This window comes from Mycteria americana, chromosome 4 (assembly GCF_035582795.1).
Source record: "Mycteria americana isolate JAX WOST 10 ecotype Jacksonville Zoo and Gardens chromosome 4, USCA_MyAme_1.0, whole genome shotgun sequence".
NCBI lineage: Eukaryota > Metazoa > Chordata > Aves > Ciconiiformes > Ciconiidae > Mycteria > Mycteria americana.
In genome coordinates, this window is record NC_134368.1 from 76,237,648 (window position 1) to 76,256,660 (window position 19,013).

At 37.2% G+C, this 19,013-nt stretch overlaps 2 protein-coding genes across 2 annotated transcripts in view; one reads left to right on the forward strand and one right to left on the reverse strand.

The window, feature by feature from the left end:
* Nucleotides 1-1,593: 1,593 nt before the first annotated feature.
* On the reverse strand, nucleotides 1,594-18,986 carry ABCE1 (ATP binding cassette subfamily E member 1). Its single transcript, XM_075500962.1, has 18 exons — nucleotides 18,831-18,986; nucleotides 12,828-12,995; nucleotides 12,433-12,518; nucleotides 11,803-11,900; nucleotides 11,293-11,410; nucleotides 9,187-9,324; nucleotides 8,963-9,032; nucleotides 7,735-7,831; nucleotides 6,671-6,760; nucleotides 5,948-6,069; nucleotides 5,042-5,263; nucleotides 4,499-4,558; nucleotides 4,356-4,414; nucleotides 4,078-4,188; nucleotides 3,840-3,982; nucleotides 3,620-3,742; nucleotides 2,367-2,478; nucleotides 1,594-2,123 (listed from the first exon to the last, which is right to left on the reverse strand). Exons 2-18 carry the CDS (start codon nucleotides 12,928-12,930, stop codon nucleotides 2,076-2,078), a joined length of 1,800 nt encoding a protein of 599 aa, XP_075357077.1. The 5' UTR covers nucleotides 12,931-12,995; nucleotides 18,831-18,986; the 3' UTR covers nucleotides 1,594-2,075.
* The window catches only part of ANAPC10 (anaphase promoting complex subunit 10), a 38,975-nt gene continuing 38,355 nt past the window's right edge, over nucleotides 18,394-19,013 (forward strand). The window contains exon 1 of the mRNA XM_075500981.1: nucleotides 18,394-18,647. The gene's annotated coding sequence lies outside the window, so the exon portion shown is untranslated. The remainder of the gene's footprint in view (nucleotides 18,648-19,013) is intronic.

The window sequence follows — 19,013 nt, forward strand, 5'->3', positions numbered from 1 at the left end:
AGGCATTTAACAATTGATGCCACTGTGGTCCTCTGTTTACTACTTACAAAGACTTAAAAGGGGCTTCTTGTCATCTTTCCTGGGAGGTTCTAAAATGTAACTCCAGTTGCAGCCCAAATCTGTCCAGCAGTCGCTGAAATAATCATTCAGTACTAGAGCAGGCATTTAATCATGAGCTTTGTTGCCAGAACAAAGGCAGTACACTTTCTACAGGAACTTCTTGGGAAACAATGGAAAACATAGGCATGGAAGTAACTGGCAGGGCTGTGCTTTTAGAATTCACTTTAGAAGCTGACTTAAACTATTAAAACCGGGTCTGTGCCCTGCCTTGCTACTCTAGGACAGTTAAGGACAGAAATGCGGAGAATGCAATATTTTCTCCACCTTTACTGGTGATTAAGTAAACCTCTAGTTTTGCTGAAAGACTTGTAGATTGATTGGCCAAACCCTTTACCTGGGGCAAGGTGTTTTAGGTTGCAGGATCCCACTGGTTAGTAGGGGACTATATGTAATATTTAGCATATAACGAACTGAGATATACAGCTTCAGACATTTGCTAAACCACATCTTTACTTTACTCTAATTAGGACTGATTAACAGAAGATGCAGAACTCAAGTCCAGAGGGATTATGACTTAACTGTAAGTTTTAGTTAGCCTTTGGAAGTTTTTGTCACACATGGTGGTGGTGGCATAAGGTTGTATTCATTACCTGTGGTTCTTCACGGAGTACCTCTGCTGGCATAATATAGATGAATTTCTGTTGTCAGAGGTAGTGACACAGAGTGTCTGTAACACCTGATACTGCCAAGGTTATAAAATATCCAAGTTACTAACACACATCATGGTTTAGGAAAAAAAAGGACAAACCATGGCCTTCTCCTGTAACGTGAGAGACAAAACTGTAAATAAAAAAAAGCCATGTTTTCTTTTCTTTCTCATAATGTTTTTCACATGCCAGTGAAGGCAGAACAGATAACTGTTGCATGGAAAATACCCTTCCTTACTTTTAAGATAGATATATATATATATATATAGCTGAAAGTTATTTTTTTACATGTTTGCAAAACTTACACAAGTAGGAACCCTTAAATACAGGCACTTTTCCCTCTGTCTCCCTGAAGGACTGACCTTTATATGGAAATTGATTTTTGACAAGCCATTTTTTATTTACTTTCATTTTTGTCTACAGTAAGGATCAAAGCTTTTGCTTTAGGCAAAAGTAATTTTTGCATCTTAACCTTTTAAAAACTTAATCTTTCTGTGGAAAGATGGCAGGTGCCAGCACTGACAGAGGAATGAGTTGGAAAAACCAGCCATTAACCTTTCTTCACTATGTAGGTTTAAGTTACAGAAGGTTGAAAGTATTTTAGTATTTTCTTTAAGGCTTTAATTATTCTCCTGTAGCTAGGTCTGAGAAGATGCACAGGGACAGATGACTAAAAAAAGGTGTAGATACCTTCCTTGATGTTGTTTGTACTCCATCTTCTGTCCTCTTCTATAGTATGAGAAGAGGTGTGTGTGACATCATCATATAAATATACACACTTCTGAATTAGTAACTGAAGAATTTTTGCACTGTGTCACAGAAGAGCTGTAAGTTAGGAGGTTATTTATTTATGAAACCCTCATCGAGAGAGATTCAACCTTTTTAAAATAGGAGTTCCTTCTGTAGCTTGACATTCTTGGTAAGCTTCCCTTTTACACAGAAAACGGCTTCAAAGATTTTTTTAAAATGAGGAAGTGCAGCCAGTACTTGGTACATGAGTAGGATATACTGAATTGAAAACCTCCCTTAAATTTTGAAAAATCAGGAGACTCATTTGCACAATTTCAGGGTGGTCTATTTTGAAATTATTACACTGAAAATAGGGCTGTGTCACCAAAATATAGAAAGTGGCAGTTTTACTCAGACTAGGATTTACACTGCTACTGGTCTCAGATGTTACACGCAGCGAGATTTAAAGCTCCAAAAGATTAAGTGTTCTAAAACCTGATTGAGCCATCTCATCCACAAATGTTTAGATTCCAATATGCATTTCTATGTGCCAGTTACAAAGATGCTCGGATTCAATATTTAGTCATCCAGGAAAAAGTAGTTTCCACTCTTCTTTTGTTCCACATCCTTGGGAAGAGAAAAAAGGTCAATGTTACTTGAAGTAGTCTTTAGCAGACTTGAACATAGCTGAAATAAAAGACGCTTATCTAAACTCCTTTCTGCTTTCCTTATTATTCTTACTACTCCTTTCACGTGCTGTTTTCCAGCACGTGACTACCAGGGTTAGTCTTCATTTTGTTCCTTATTTTAAAACCTAGCTTTATATTAAACAGTCATGGCTTCTTTACTGTAAAGGTGCTTCTCTCTTACCTTGATTGAATTGAGTTTGTTTATTCTTGGTCTGTAATTGTTGGGGTCTCTTCTAAAAGTGATTTCAAGTTGAGATAAAAACTTATTCATTCCAGCCAAAAGAGTCTGTGGACTGTTAAGAGAGAAGAACATTCCAGCTAAATTTTCTGAAGTTCTATACTATGCAGATTACAGGCAGCTTTGATCACCATCCTGAGCTCATTCAGGGCTGGTAACACAAATGTGAGCTGTATTGGACATCCCAGGATGTGCCACATTTTCAGTCAAATTGTGTAGTCATAACTACTACTCCCATCTTCCACCACTGTCTCACAGCATGGCACTACAAGTCTTCAGACTGCTACCTTTACATTCTTTTTTACACGTGTGTGTGTGTGCGCGCACGCTGACACATGTAGGTATTTACAGTCAAAGAAAAAAAAAACAAGTTGCACTATTACAAAGATATAACAAAGATCATAACATATGCTGATGCTGAGAAATGGTTACGAGATCATGATTTTTTTTAAATTCAAATAACTGTGTTCTTAGAAAGAATACCATCAAAACCAGGCTAGTGGTGTGTTGTAAACACAGTGCTAGACCAATGTGTTTACTTCATCTGCCTTGCGTTAAGAACTTGGTAATTACGCTGTTGTAAAAGCCTGGTTTCTAATAAGGCTGTTCACCAAAAAGTCTGTAATTTACCTGAAATTATTTACAGGAATGAAAGTAGACGTATCAAAAGGGACAGCTTTGAAAGAGTAAGACTCATAGATAGTGTACATTGTATGTTGCTGTCAAGGCTTGCACTTCACAAGATTTGCATACAGGTACCTTTAGTACACTGCTTGCTTTTAAGACACCTGAAAGTTATTTTCATAAGCATAGTTTATAATCGGTCCTTTTTTCATGGACCTTACAATCCATGCCACTTATTTGTTCTCCTCTCATTGTAATTTAAGTGGTGTGTAGTTGCTTAAGGCTAGTTTAAGCCAGGAGCTGTTCCAGTTTTTGAGGGCTTGGTTACATTCCCCAACTATGCCCCAACATTGTGTCTAGGCAGCCTCTAAGAGTGCATCAATCCCATTTTCTTCTCCTAGCTTCAAAAACAAAAGCTAGAACCCTCAGGACACTCTTGGATCACTTTAAATGCAGCTTAAGTTTCCATAGGCAGGGATGCTTCACCTCCTTATTTTTGTTGATGCTTCTGATAAACTATTTATTTCTACGTTGTCCTCTATCTTGCTTACTAATCCAAACAAGCCTCTTACCTGTTCGCAAGTGTGTTCTTGGAAGGAATACCATCAAAAACAATCACACGATCAGCAAGGTATGTAGCCATGATAAAATCATGTTCTACGACAAAAGCTGTTTTTTTAGCATGAAGAATGAAACTGAAACAAATTAAAAAAAAAAGAGAGACATGAATGTAAGCTTACTGTAGAACTACTGAAAATTTCAGTTATTTTTCCCCCATCATGCATACTTTACCGTTTAATGACTCTAGCCGCCATTAGACGTTGTTCAGAGTCCAAATATGCTGAAGGTTCGTCAATTAGGTAGACATCTGCAGGTTTACCAAGACAAAGAGCTAATGCAACACGCTGCAACTCGCCACCAGACAGTGTCTGAACCTATTGGGGCAGGGGGAATAAGGCCATATTTAGTTCAGGTACAGGTAGAGAATTAAAGAAGAAAAGTGACGACTGTTGTCTCAGGCAATTAATACCTCCTGGTCAATGATGTTTTCTATTTGAAGAGGTTTCATTACATCAGTTACAAACTGGGGGTGTGTATAGGCATCTCTGATCTTCTCATGCAGCAGCTGACGGACACTTCCCTATTAGAATAAAAATGTTGCCACTCAGTTTTATGCACCACACCACAAGAAAACAAGAAGAAATAGAATAGAGCTTTTTGTTCCAGGCATAAAGAAATTCTACCTGTGTGCTACGAACATGCTTTTTGTAGCAAACACAATACTTAATAAATAAGGCTTAAACGTACTGTAGATTTAGGACTGATCTTCTGTGGTTTGTAGCTGACATTTAGAACTGGGACCTCACCTATAAAAAGGTAAAATTTATAATGAAAACAAGAGCCTTTCCAGTATCTTCAAAATAGGTTTCAACCAAGGTATTAAGTACTACCTCCTTCATCAGGCGTAAGTCTTCCTGCAAGCATTCGGATAAATGTAGTTTTGCCAGTTCCTAAAATAAAATTCAAGTTACATATTACTTCAGACTTTTTAGTAACTTAGGCCTCTAACAATTAAGTCACTGATAGAAAAAAATAAAAACTTAATAAAGAATACATTTTAAAATTAGATTACTTTGAGTATTCCTATATTCACTTCCAGCAAGCAGCACTTGCTATTACTTGCTTTTTCAAATGGAAGAGATCTATAGCTGCAATAGTGTAGACTTGTGGCTAAGCTTACCAGGTCAGTCATGATCCTGTCAATCTGTTCTTAAAATGGGGTAACAGACAAACACGATGGCATCGTTAACATTCAATAACTTCAAGTTCCCACTATTTAGAGAGCAAGCTCATGGCGTGACATCTTCACAAGAAACAAGCAGTTCAACCTGACTCAAACCCAGTAATTTTGAAGTCTGGCTCCCAGAGTGAAAAAGGGCTTTAGGAACATATTTAGGGTTGTAAAAGCAGTTTCCAACAGGAATTGCACTTACCATTTTCCCCTAACATCACCATAATTTCAGAATCAGTGAATTCTCCAGCTACTATGGATAGTTCAAATTCTCCCATCTTTTTTTTCATTCCTGGATATTTGTACATACACATCTTTTTAACCTCTTCTTCGTTAGCTGTCTCAGCCACTTTAAATACCAGAGATGCATCTCGAAACCTTAGATTTTCTGTTGGAACATAGCCATCTAAGAAAATGTTTATGCCTATGAAGGGAGGAAAAAAGATCATTAAAAAAGGTCTACAACAAAGCACGACAAGATGAATTTCAATTCTTGGCTGTAAATCCCAATCACATAAGGAGAACACTGGATTTTAAATAACATGTTAAGAGGCAACAAAACCTCCTATTTGAAAGTGTGTACATTATGCAAATTGAATGAAGAAAGATCTTACTAAAATTACAGAAAGGCTGTAGAAGCTCTTCCTGAAAACCTAGTATTAGTAATGTGTGTAGGGTTTAAAGAAACTACTGCTGTTGGACCCATTCTCACAAAAACAGTTATTACTGAGTCTCAGTGCTACAAGTGTGGTCAATTCAGTTGAACACTACATACCTCTGTACTGTGCAAACTGTGTCCTGCCCTTTCTCTACTATTTATAGGGTCTTTTGTGTAACTCCACTGTTTACAAAACACCTGCAAGTATCAAAATTATGTCCATAGCAAGAGACAAAGGGCATTTCATAATTAAGACTTTTGGGTTGAGTTATAAATTTAGGATCATGTAAAACAGAAATTCTGCACAAAATAAAACAGCAGGTTTTTAGTTACTGAACTGCAACAGGAAGAAGACATGTTCACATAATAGACATCTAGCATTTTGGTACTTTTTTTTCTTCCATAGAATTTTTTGGGTATGTTTAAAAAGAGGAATATGGCAAGACTTACCTTCTCTTACGCTGAAAGGCATAGTAACAACGCCGTAAGCGCTTGGCACACCATACAGGCAGCAGATAAAATCAGAGAGATAATCTAACACACTTAGATCATGCTCTACAACAATAATGTACCTGAAAAATAGAGCCAGAGAGATGCTTTTATACGTCAATACAAAACATTTCTTTCTTTCTTACTCTAGTCTTGCATAAGCAAAAGCTATCAACATGATTTTAATTTGATATGGTTTCTTAGCTTTATACTAAATAAGGACAGAGTTCAAATCTCTGATAAGCATTTTTTTAAACTGTCCAATAAACAGACATTGTGAATGACAAGTTGAAAGTCCATCTTCAGGGTAAACTGGCAGCTTCTTTATGTGCAGTAAGTGGAAGCATATTGATTGACTGGAGCAAAAAATACTTAGCACATTTTAAGAAAAAGAAAAACCTTTGTGAGAAGGGGATGGAACAGCAATATTCAGGTGAAGAATAACCTCCTATATTTTCACATCCTTATTACAAAATGCTGAAATAGTACAGAAACTATAGGAAATAAGTTTCCAAAATGCAAAGGAATAGGATATTACTGACTTAGAATATTTTAAACAACTATTAGTGTACCATACTGAGAAGTCAGCACTTCTAGGGGAGATGGACTGGATGTTTCTTCCCTCTGTAAACAGTCAGTCACCTATTATTACAGTCTAGCGAAACATTTAAAGTTTGTATTTACCTGTCAGGGTTTATTAGGGATCGAATAGTAATGGCAGCCTTCAAGCGCTGCTTGACATCTAGGTAGCTAGAAGGTTCATCAAACATGAAGCTAGCCCCAAAAGAAAGAATGAAGTCTTAGTCTTAGTGAATGCAAGCTTTCTACATATTCAAACCTAATACTAACATTTTAATAATTAAATACACTGAAATAAAAAATTATCATTCTTTATACTGAGGAAGAGAGACAAAAAATGAGACTTATGTACTGATGCCTGCCTTGAATCTCTGATGACTGTCACGTGAAATTGTTAAATAGTTCAAGTTAGGTATTGCTTTGCCAAAAGCTCTGACAAAGTTATCAAATGTTACGAGAAATCAGCAATCAGTTAGGAATCCCATGCACTCAGTTCCGATTCAGCTTAAATTTAACATGAACTGAAAAGTGCAAAAATACTTGAGGAGACTGGAAGAAGGACATCTTCCAAAAGAGAAAAACAAAACAAACAAGGAAACCCACCAACCAAAAAAACCCCAGCCAAACAAAAAAACCACAACAACCCAAACAAACAAACAAAATTTTTAAAAAATCAAAACAAAACAAAAAACCCCCAAACTCCGTAACTCTTCTGATCTTGCTTTCTTGGTTCCAAGGAGTCAGGAAACAGCATAGACTAGACAGTAATTTCCTGGTTGCAAGACAGGAGAAGAGGGACACAAGTTCCCAGAGGTGGGGAAGCATCTGTCCATTTCTTATTCAGAGAGGCTAAGTGAAGTACGCTGTCAGACACGATACATTTATGTGGGATTAGGGAAAGCTTATGAAGCTGTGATGCTGAAATTTAACACTGGCCTCTGAAATTAGCTATTTCCAGTCAGATGAACTAAAGTTTAAAAACCCCAGAGATTATATATGGAGTAACTATGGATCTTGGCTGCTGAGTTGATAAAAACAAATTTTTTTGGAAAATGCTTTTGATTAAATATTTCAAACAGAAATATTATTTCTAACAATAAATGTAAATTAGAGGACCATATTCGAGACATTGTTAGAAGCAATGTGTAACAGAAGTAAATTAAACATACATATCAGCCTTCTGAATGCAAACAACTGCACAAGCAAATCTCTGAAGTTCTCCTCCTGAAAGGTCCTCAACATTTCTTTCTTTCAGATGCGTTAAGTCTGCAAATAAGTGGTTAATTTTAGATATGTTATAACCAACACAATAATTCATATTTTTATTACCTACAGAAACATGTATAATCACAGCAGACATCCTACACAGAGGAAAAAACAGAAAGAAGTAAAATAAGTGTTCAGTTTATATAGAAGCATCATAATGCTATTTGTAAGTCACAGCAAGTCACGGCTTCTCTGCAGCATTAGCTGATTAATTTGTATGGCTGCTTCTTATCATGCAGAAGGATTACATTTCTATGTGTTTTCCCACCATATATTTGGTAAAGATTTCTGGCCCTAAAAAGAAACTATACCAGTTTTAAAAGTGTTTCTTGTTAGACCTGGCTGAAGAGTTATGATTTTCAGGAAAATCCAGTCCCCCAAACATTACAGGAAATGGGTGAAGCCAGTATTTTCTCATAAGCTTTATGAATAAGAAATTTCACGAGTATACTGTTTCACTAAGTTAAGTGGGACTCAAAGACCACGCTCTTCATGGCACAATGCAGCCCCACCTTTACCACCCAGATCTACCAAAAAGAACCCTGTTGTTAATTTAGCAACACCTAAACTAACACCTAAATTTAATAACAACTGAATTCAAAACACCTAGAAAAAATTACCAGGGCTGGACTATGCACATGTTCTTCTTATTAATTGCGTTATTCTCAGAAGTCAGCATTACTCCCATTATAATTAGCTATATACAGAGTCTGGGGGTTGGGGGGAGGAGGGAAGGTTTTTTGTACTTGGATAGCATTTTCTACATGCAATGGTTCTCACAAGAGGGGATGCTAAGATTTTGCCAGAGTTGTAAGCAAGCAAGAGCTGCAGATGGTAACTGGAATTTTTCCAGGTTTAAAAATAAACACTTTCTACCATGAAACAGAAAGTGCATTAGATTCTGCTAACTAGCATGTATCAATTAGTTTGCCTTTGCCACTAGAAAGTATTATTTGCATTGGTTCAGATAAGCTTACAGCAAGACCTACGCTTTCAACTAAAAGCACCTTTATTCTCTTTTTTTTTAATTGGTATAATTTAAATCTACTAGCACATTAGCAGTAACTTTATTTTTGCAGTAAATATGAATTTCTCAAGTGCTTTGAAGTTTGACTTTCCAAAATTACTTACCAAGCTGCTGACATACAACGGTTTGTGTCTTAGTTTCATCCTTCCTATCCAGAATTGATCCCACTGTTCCCTGCATGATAAATAATAAAAAACCCCCACAACATTATTTCAACATAAAAAATTTCAGACAGTAGTGGATTTTTGACATTGAATTATGCTGCTAAATAAAATCTTTAAACACAAGAGAAGCTCCCAGCTTTGTATTAGCTCATGAAATTTCTCACCTTTGCAGCTTTAGGGATCTGGTCCACGTACTGAGGTTTAATGATAGCTTTCAGGTCATCTTCCAGGATCTTGGTAAAATAATTTTGTAATTCAGATCCTCGGAAATAAGTCAAAATTTCTTGCCAGTCAGGTGGATCCTGTGACAGAATTAGAGCCTGTGTTTACTTATATCTTTCTAAAAACATCATAAAAAATATCTAATTTTAAAATTCTGATCAATACAGCAAATAGAATATGCTTGCAAGATCAATAAAAAAGCCTGGATAAAAGCTAGTTACCAAACTGTCATGTTGCCTCTGCAAAGTTTCCATTAAAAAAAATAGAAAAATTATAAAATTGCAAAATGGAGGGCAGAAGTTCAGATTTTTTTTTCCAGGTGTCACTAGCCCTTCCAAGAAAAAGCACTTTAAATTTGCACCTAGGACATCCAAAACTGTCCTTAGACAGTTAAGAAGCTACGAGTGAAATTACTTCATGGGGAAAATGATAGCGTGGATTAGTGTAACTGCACTTATTAACTATCTGATCCAGCTAACCCAAAGGAAAAGGGTTGGACTGATAAAATCAACTTGCACAAAAAATGCAATAAAATTTGGTCATTTTCTCTGCTTCTAGCAAACATTTCCAAGGAAACAGAAGGAGAAGACAAAGGAAAAATGACCAAAAAAAAAAAAAAAAGAAAAAAAAGGAACCGTTCAGAGCAATCACCCAGGAAAAAGTCCCAACTTGTACAGTTTCATTTTACACAGCGTACTACTCTGAATGGTGCTGAGTAAATTATTTTGATGGTAAACAGTACGGAAACAGAGCAACACAGTCATATTTCCAAACCAAGCAAATACATAGAGGAAATGCTTCATAAGTTTTAGAGCAGAAGCAACATGGAAAATTCAATTCATACCACGTGTTTCTGTGGTCATAATGATTTGGCTCTTCACAGGGAAGTCTGATTTTGCAATCATGGTAATTCAATTAAGTACACATTCAGAAAGTCAAAAGTTTTGCTATTTCTGCAATACTACCACCTGAAACAAGAAGTCCACAAAATAATATAAACCAAACTTGAAAGAGAATGGAAAATGTAGCTGGGAAATGATTATTTCTTTGCAGTTTGAAGTGGCAGCCATGAAATGATTACGTTACTCTTTCAGGTAAAGAAACTGATGAAGAAAGTTTGAATGCACTTGTTCATACAAGTCCTTCTTGAAGGACAAAAGTAAGCACCAGAATTCAATTGTCATCAAGTAATTTGAAGGTGAGAAGGTGATAACTGAAATACTGTCTGATAAGAAGTCACAATAGTTATTATTACGTCTTTTCTCTAATAATATTCACTTTGGAGTAGTGCTAGGTAAACAAACCCCTGTAAATTATTTTGCTTGCTGGCTGCACAGTTTGACTTAGTGTAAATACATAGGAAAATGGATTATGATCTCCCATGAAGACCAGCAGATTACAAGTTGTTCTATGTCTGGTTCTCAAAAAATACTATCAAAATGTCTATCTAACAACACGAAGAAACTAAGGATTTTCAGAACTCAGTATTAGTGTACAGTGGGAAATATCTTCAACAACAACTTATCATAACAACGTATTTTATATGTTTATCTGCAAAAGAATCAAAGACAAAAAAGCCTAAGAAATCACAAGGATACATGGTAAGCACTCATGGACAGTAGAGCTGTTCAGATAAAAACAATGTTGAACTTAAAAAAAGAAACTCCAAAACTTGAGTGACCCAAATCGCTTGATGGGGAACAGGTGAATTGTGCAGGGAAAAAAAGCTGACATTTTTAAAGACTGGTATAAAAAAATCCCTTAAGTGTGACTTAAAGACAGAAACCTACCTCTGATACTTATCTTTAGTGAGTTACAATTATAATTAATATCCTTATCTTTCTTGAAAGATATACAGAATTTGCAAAAAAGCCTTTGTTAACAACATCCTTCTACTATTGTTTCTGTGCGGAGTAGGTCACTGGCTGTTAATAGGGAAAGTGCCAGCATCCTCACAAATTCTATTGCGTTCACAGAAAGTGATTCAGTGAAAAAAATATAACCACAGCTGTCTATAATACCAACTCTATTTTATTGCTGATACATACATCATATTTTCCAAGGTTTGGCTTCTGTTTTCCTGCTAAAATTTTCAAGGCAGTTGATTTTCCAATACCATTGGTTCCAACCAATCCCAGTACTTCACCTGGACGAGGGATAGGCAACCTGTACACAGCATCGATAACTTTGGATTATATTAATGCCATCAGACACCAACATTTGGTGATAAAGTAAAGGTAAACAACCTGTTTCCAGAATTCCTGATTATTTCAGCCTACTTTGTTAAATTGCCAATATGTAATTCAAATTAAATCAATATTCCTTAAAAATATCATAAGAAAGATTTAAGAGCAGTCTGTTCTTTAAACAGGCACTCTGTAAAATGAGCACTGAAATTTTATTTCATTATAATACTTTTTAATAAGAAAAAAGTAATTACGATTCAAAAAGGAAGCTACTGAGGTAATAACCAAGAACACCTTGATGCACATTATGTTTAGACTATCAAAAACTTGATTTTTTTTGTCTCTTTTACATTGATTTGAAAAATAAAATACCTGTGAAGCTTGAAGGCATTGGCACAATATCTATGCGTTGTTTCTTTCTCCAGGTTGCTAGGTAAGTTAACAATTGACAAGGCTCCAAAAGGACATTTCTGTAATTGAAATAAATTTAGATTACTAGTGCACACAAACAATTTATTAACAAAATGCTATGTTCTGTACTGTACCCAGCTGTGCATTTAAATATTTTAAAAAGAACTTCTACCAAATTGCTTCACTTTCATTTACGTAGTCAACTTTCCAAGGAAGTTACATACCACATTTTTCAAATTAAATAGTTAGCAATTCAGACTGTCAGTCTACAATACAAATAAGGCATACTGCATATATTCTCTAGCTCTTTTACAGAAAACATCTTTCTACTGCTAGGTGTCTATAGCCACAAACAAACAAACCCAAACAAAATCAAATAAAGCCACAAACAAAAAGTTACAGCCCACACCCTGCAACTCAACCAGTTCAGTAAACTAACACAGTAGTTAACTTTCTATAAACAGTAACAGTTAACAAGGTCTGATTATTCAGGGAAACAAAATTGCTTTTTGAAGTTACAGTATGCATTACTAAATATAATAGCATAATAAGGAAATTTTATCACTTTAAATAAAGCAGCCTAACTCTTACCTTGATGCAAATACCACAACCAATACAAAGTGTTTCTGAGATCCATGCTATTTTGCTCTGTGATGTGACTTCTATGCAAAGTTTTCCTGGTGAAAAAGAATTATATTAACTCAAGAAAGTTTCTGATGAATCAGAATTCTTACCAGTACTACTAAATTCCACAGAGGAACATGTAACCGATTAACATTCACTGAAGCTTCAGATCATCTGAAGACCTGAAAAGTGGCATTACTAACTATGAATTGTTCATGCTTTCAGTGATACTTCTAAAGGCTTTATGAAATGAATCACGAATGATAAAAAACTAGCAATTACGAAAAACTAGTTCCTTCTAGTAGAACATTATTTAAAACTTCTCCAATTGCTTAAATACTTTGTTAAATTACATCTCTTACCCATTCGAACCACAGGACAACTCTTCTTGCATTCCTGACGGCATTTCTTTGGCTTACACTTGTCATGGTTGACAATAGCAATTCTTGTTAATTTGTCTGCCATAATGCGCAATTTAGGGTTAAACACATACACCAATTATGAGGAGGAGTAGTGGGAGTCTTCCAGATCTTAAGGAAAAAAAGAAAAGAAAAAAAAAATCCTAAAGAAAACACAATTACTCACAGCACAGAGAAGAACACATGTATCTGAAGTCATTACTAGCAGAGTTCAGAGATGAAAAAAGCAAAATGATTTGATTTTTTCCTCTTTTAAGAAAGATGGCAAACAGGGCAAAGTCTCAGATACAAGTAATAATGTATCTAGTAATGGACATCTGTAACTGATGTGCAAGTAACTGCACAAATCTTTCACATCAGCTTTCCATTCCATTACTATTTCTCCACTGTAAAATAAAACTGTGATTACATCTGAGAATGTATTTGTTTCCAAGAAAAGCATGTCGTAGTAAGAACAGAAGAATCTATACTGCTGTAAATTTCAGTTTCACAAGCTGCCTTGTGTAAAGTAACCTTTTTCATGCTACAGTGTCTGGTAAAGTCAAATTGTGACTACAACTATTACTCCAAGAATCTGATCATAATATTCATTTTGCAAACTGTATGCCAATATTCTGTATTAAATGATTAAAATACTGTAAAATTTACGATTTTTCAAAGTGAAAATTTGTAGTTGCATATAGAAAAGTAATCCAGGCAATGTGAACAGACATACATTATGCTGTTTGATTCTTTTATCTTGAGTTTCATTAGTATTTGAATAACTTCACTTACATTCCACATTTCCTAATATGGTATCAATGACTATAATATATTCCAATAAAAATAAGCAAGATTCTTTATAAAATTACTTTTAGAGAAGAAAGGTCTTGGAGTACTAGACGATTAAATATTCCTGAAATCACAAATAAATGCACTCAAAGAAGTGAAAATACTACTTGTATTCCTCTACTGTCTCTTCCCTTGCTTAGATATTTGTAATGTACATTGACAAGCACTGGATTGTACCGGGAATTTATGTCAACAATTGTAGCAGAAGGGAGGGAAGGACAAAGAATTTTAAATGTAAGTCTTGATAGATTAAAAAAAGGTGGAATATATTTTAAAGTGCATTTATATTTCTTTTACCATATTCACACATAGTACTGAAAATAACAATAATAATGACTTTATCTTCCTATGAGCAACACACAGCTAAGGACAACTCCCTCCACTCGCTCCTGCTCCAGAACAACAAAGACAACTGAATTACCAGGCTCTCGGAAGTTTACAAGATATTACAGATGACAAACAGGGGTTTTTTTAAGGTCTAAAGAAAGACCATAAATATAACGTACAACGCATTTCCCATTCAACACCACTAAATAAAGTGATGGCAGCCCTACAGATGATGCCAATGCAAAATCATTTCAATTCAATGCAATATGTATCAGTAGTTCAAAGACATAACTGAGGAGGAGTCTTGAAATACTTCAGGTTTCCACACAGTCCTCACATGCACTTCCTTCCAAGAAAAGGATTCCAACATTTCTTATTAAAGAAAGTATTTTCTGTTGGATGTCCAGTTCATCTTTGCTCCACCAAATGAAAGTACCCTGCAGTGGTTTAGAGACTATTTACTACATATGGCTATTATATGAAGAAAGGCTGTGACTTTCAATCTGCTGAAAGAAGCAAGAATAAAATAGGTGTATGGCATGTTTATCACATTAAACTCCATCCTTCCCTAAACCCACCTGTGAACTTTAGTTGGAAGGAATCCTACAGATACTACTCTAATATGAAAGAAAGGAAGAGACTGGCATCTAACAGGGAGCAAAGGTCAGAATTGAAGATGTTATTGTACCTTTAAATCCATTATTACCATAGCTATGAATATTTTAAGTGGTTCGTTTTAAAAGTGCTAGTCTTAGTCTTCTTTTCCATTTCCAATGTATTTTTAAACTAATGTCCAAAGATATTCTTCATCAGATATAAATGAATGTAATTATTAGTCATACTGCCAATGTTACTGTGGCAGTTTCTACTTTTAATATTTCTTTTTTTTTCTTTAATCTTTTAACATTTCCTAAGCCAAAAAGTCCTAATAACATAGTTGATGTTTTCAAATAAATGACTGAATATTTTAAAAAAATGTAAAAAGTGATTTTACAGTTCTGTATCGTCAGACCAGATTGACAAAGTAGGGCTGAACATTGCAATTACATCCATAGACCAGGCCAACAGGCATGGAATAATGGGTTTCCAATTCTCATCTTAACACATTTTTCTTACATAGAAAACAAGAAACTGAAAGTCTTATTCTTAAAAACGGGTAATTTTCTAGGAGACAGATACTAGATTTTGTCAGTGCTTCAAATAAAGATACATTCTTTGGGAATATATCCCAGTGCTTTTCATAAAAATGCTGTAGTTTGCAGCGCATAGAGTATTTGGGGTGAATCACTCACTCTTCGGCTTCCCAAGGGAAGCACCTAATCTGGGTCAGCCCTTTCTCCCACAACGCCTACGTAGCTGAGTACCCTGATCAGACAGACCACACTGTCTATTGTCTGGGCAGGGCTCTCCCCGCTAGTTATCTTAGCTCTAACTAGCATGTAAACTATTTCTATGGGTTACAAAAGACAAAAGCTGCCGCACTTGAGAAGCTTGCCTCCCCTATCCAACCGCCCAAACCTCTGTTCGAGGTTACTGCCTGAGCAGTACAGATAGCAGACCAGACAAACTCTCCCCTCAGCCACCCACCCTTCCAGTCTGGTGTTTAGCTTAAAGCACCAAAGCAGGAGAATGGGGGGGGGTTGCTCTAAAAGACCAAGTCAAATATGGCTTGAAACAATTAGTTTTAGCCACCTACATCAGCAAGCTTTCCACCCAGTCTTGGTGGGATAATCAGACTAAAGTTTACACTACTACCCATTGCTGAATCAGACCATGGTTGGTAAGTAATAAAACAGCCTAAGATGGTTTTTTTTCTTCTTCTAACTTTCTTATATGGGAAAATGCCTATCTGTGGCAAAGAGTTTTGAAGGGGCCACAGGAGTAAGTACACCAAGCATTTATAAAGTACTTGGTGGGGGGGAATAGAACTAATGAACTGGCATGGAGACATACACTCATGCCTCCCTGCTCCCATCTACACGATGGAAGTATCAGTTTATCCAAAACTCTCCAGTGGTCTTAAACTATTTTCAGAAAAAAATATTTGTGACTTCTGTCATTTCTGCAGTATTTCCAGGACTGTCCTGATGTCTACAATGATAATTGTCCACAAGAGAAAAAATAAACAAACAACCAAACCAACCAACCAACCAAACCTACTACTATTACTAATTTCTACTTAGAACTGACAGTTTAGAGCAAATTAAACAACACTGTCCAAACCCAGACTGGACTCAAGTTACATTTATATGCAGTTACTTTGGTGGCATTTAACTTAACATTCCAAATAGGATCATCTGATTTCAAGGTGCAGACAGCAGAACTCTCAATACACTGAACACAGGTCAGCAACACATACAATATGCATATACTACAATACAGCATACCAGTAATTGTCAAGTACAGTCAGCAGTTTAAGGGCAGGAGAAACTGGTATTCAGAAGCATTTAAGTTCATGTCTGTATTTCTCCTTTCCAAAACAAGAAGAACAGAACAAAAGTCAAAGTACGAAAATATTCATTTGTTACTCACTACAAGAGTAAAGCACTATTTTGAATTAGTGACTTCTGATAGAGCAACAACAGAAAATCTTTCCAGAATGATGGACTGATGACACAGGTGAAAGAGTGAACGAAAGAATAACAACTGCTAGGGGAAAAAAAAAAAGTTCTAAAAACCTTGACAGTATCATTTATTGAAGCCAAAAGCTGTCCATTAAGTCCAATTGTGACACTTAACAATAAAACATGTCTAAAAATAAGACACAAAACATGTTATCACAGGCATTTTAAGTCAGCATTCTGGGGCTCTCTGACACATCAGAAGAAATTAAAAAAAAAAAAAAAAAAAAAGGCATGTAAGCAGACCTGGCTACCTGTCACAAAAGGCAACAGTAATGTACAATCTGTACAACAAATGCAATGTACTTGCATTAAGAATATTTCTTTCTTTCACAGGCATTAGAGTTCTATTAGAATTTACTAAGTCAAGTCAATTATAACCAAGAAGGATTTGTAATTGCATTGAATTATTCAGACTTAAATAAAAAAAACATTTAAAAAAAACCCTAAATGAAGACTGAAGCATAACCAGAGACAATTCAATTAAATGATGCAAAGGCAAGATCTGTGTTCAGAATTGAGCTACACTTTAGTTACTTTGCAAAAAAACAGTTAACATTTTATTAAATTACATTGCATCAGACCTCAAAGAGAAATGCTGTGGAAAGAAGTGTGGATGAGCAGCATTTGCACTTTCCTCTAAAAATAATCAACCTCAAGAACTATCTGTCAATCCATTGCTAATGGACTACATACAGTCACTCCATAACAAGAACAAGAAAGTTAAGAACTAGAATACCCAAAGAAAATGTAAATGAAAGACAAAGAACAGATTTTCAAACTGCATATGGGAGCTCACTACATTTCTAAGTGCCAAAGCAGAAATAATAGTAAATGCTACAAGAACAAAGAACTAGTCTATGCTTAAGGTTTTGACGTTTGTTCTAGAAACTGAGACAATGTACAAAAAGAAGTTTAAACAAGCCTCAAATCTCTCTACTGTATTTAACTCACATTACTCATAAGGCATGACATGAATATGAAAATAAATACAATGTTAACATGAAAAGCATATGGCCAAATATACTGACGCAGCATAACGAGTGGGTGTGTTTAGCTGGTGCTGAACAGTATTAATTATCACTCAATCTTTAATATTTTCTTTTAACTTGAAGTGAAATGTGTGAGAATAAACCCATAAATTAGCAATCTACCACAGGAAAACTACAGAAGTATTTCACGACCACTTGTTTAGGACTAGATTTTAGGAAACCATAGCAGAGAAACTTAAATTAGAACTTGAAAACTGTCACAGAAACTTGCAGGGGAAATAACTAAGTGCATTCCAGCGAGGAAACACTACCACGGTCCTAGAGAAAAGCCCTGCCGAGTTTTTCTTTTGGTATTACACATACCTTGTAAAAAACAGCCTTACCCTATTACCTCATCAAACCTGCAAGAAGTCTTGATGTCCTCACCACACAAGCACACTCGTGGATATTAACTTTCCCCAAAATAAGGAAAAACATGGCTTTTTCCTCCAGAAAAGGAAGTCCCTGCTTTCACAGGAAAAAAGTGCCGGCTCTCCCTTCCCCGGACCCCGGCCACCACAACGCGAGGAGCCCGCGCAGGGTCTCCACACGAAAGCGATTCCTGCGGCTGAACCCAGCAGCAGAAGGAAACGTTTTCTCTTCACTCCGCTGCTGCTGCACGGCACAGGGCGGCTGACAAAAACGCAAAGCACTGGAAGATGACGTACAGCTCGCCAGAGACGACGGACTGCATGTGCGGACAGTGCCAGCCAGGGAAGGGACGGCCTCCCACCCCACACGGGCCGATCCTTCTGCCCGAGCCGTGCCCACGCCGGAAGTGAGTCCCCAGTTCAATGCAGCATGCGGCCCGGCTCCCTTTGGGCCAGGGGGACAACGACTTCAGGGCAGGGCGGCTCGGCACTGCCGCGCAGCCGGCCCACCTGCCGGGCCAGGCCGGGAGCAGCCGGCCCTGAGGCCCGGGCGAGGAGCGGTCGGCCGGCCCCGCTCCCGTGGTAGGTAGCCCCGGCGCCGCATGAGGAGGCCGCCTCCCGGGTCGAGCCCAGAGGCGGGGGCAGGGCCGGCAGCACGGGAAGCCGGCGGCGGCTCCCAACAGGGGGAAGGGGCCCCTTCCCTACCTCCCCCGCCGTGCGAGAACCCCGGTACCCCCCCCACCCGCCCCGTCGGAGGCCGCTTACCGAGAGATGGGGGAGAGAGCGAGGCGCCCCCGCTCCCCGGCCGGGCCGCAGCGGGGAACCGCGTCCCCTGTCCCGCGGGCCGGCACGCAACGTGCTCCCGCCGCCGCCACCCGGCCAAGATGGCCGCCGCCCCCCCAGGGAGGAGCCTGGGCGCGCACCATAGAGAAGAGGGGAAGGAAGGGC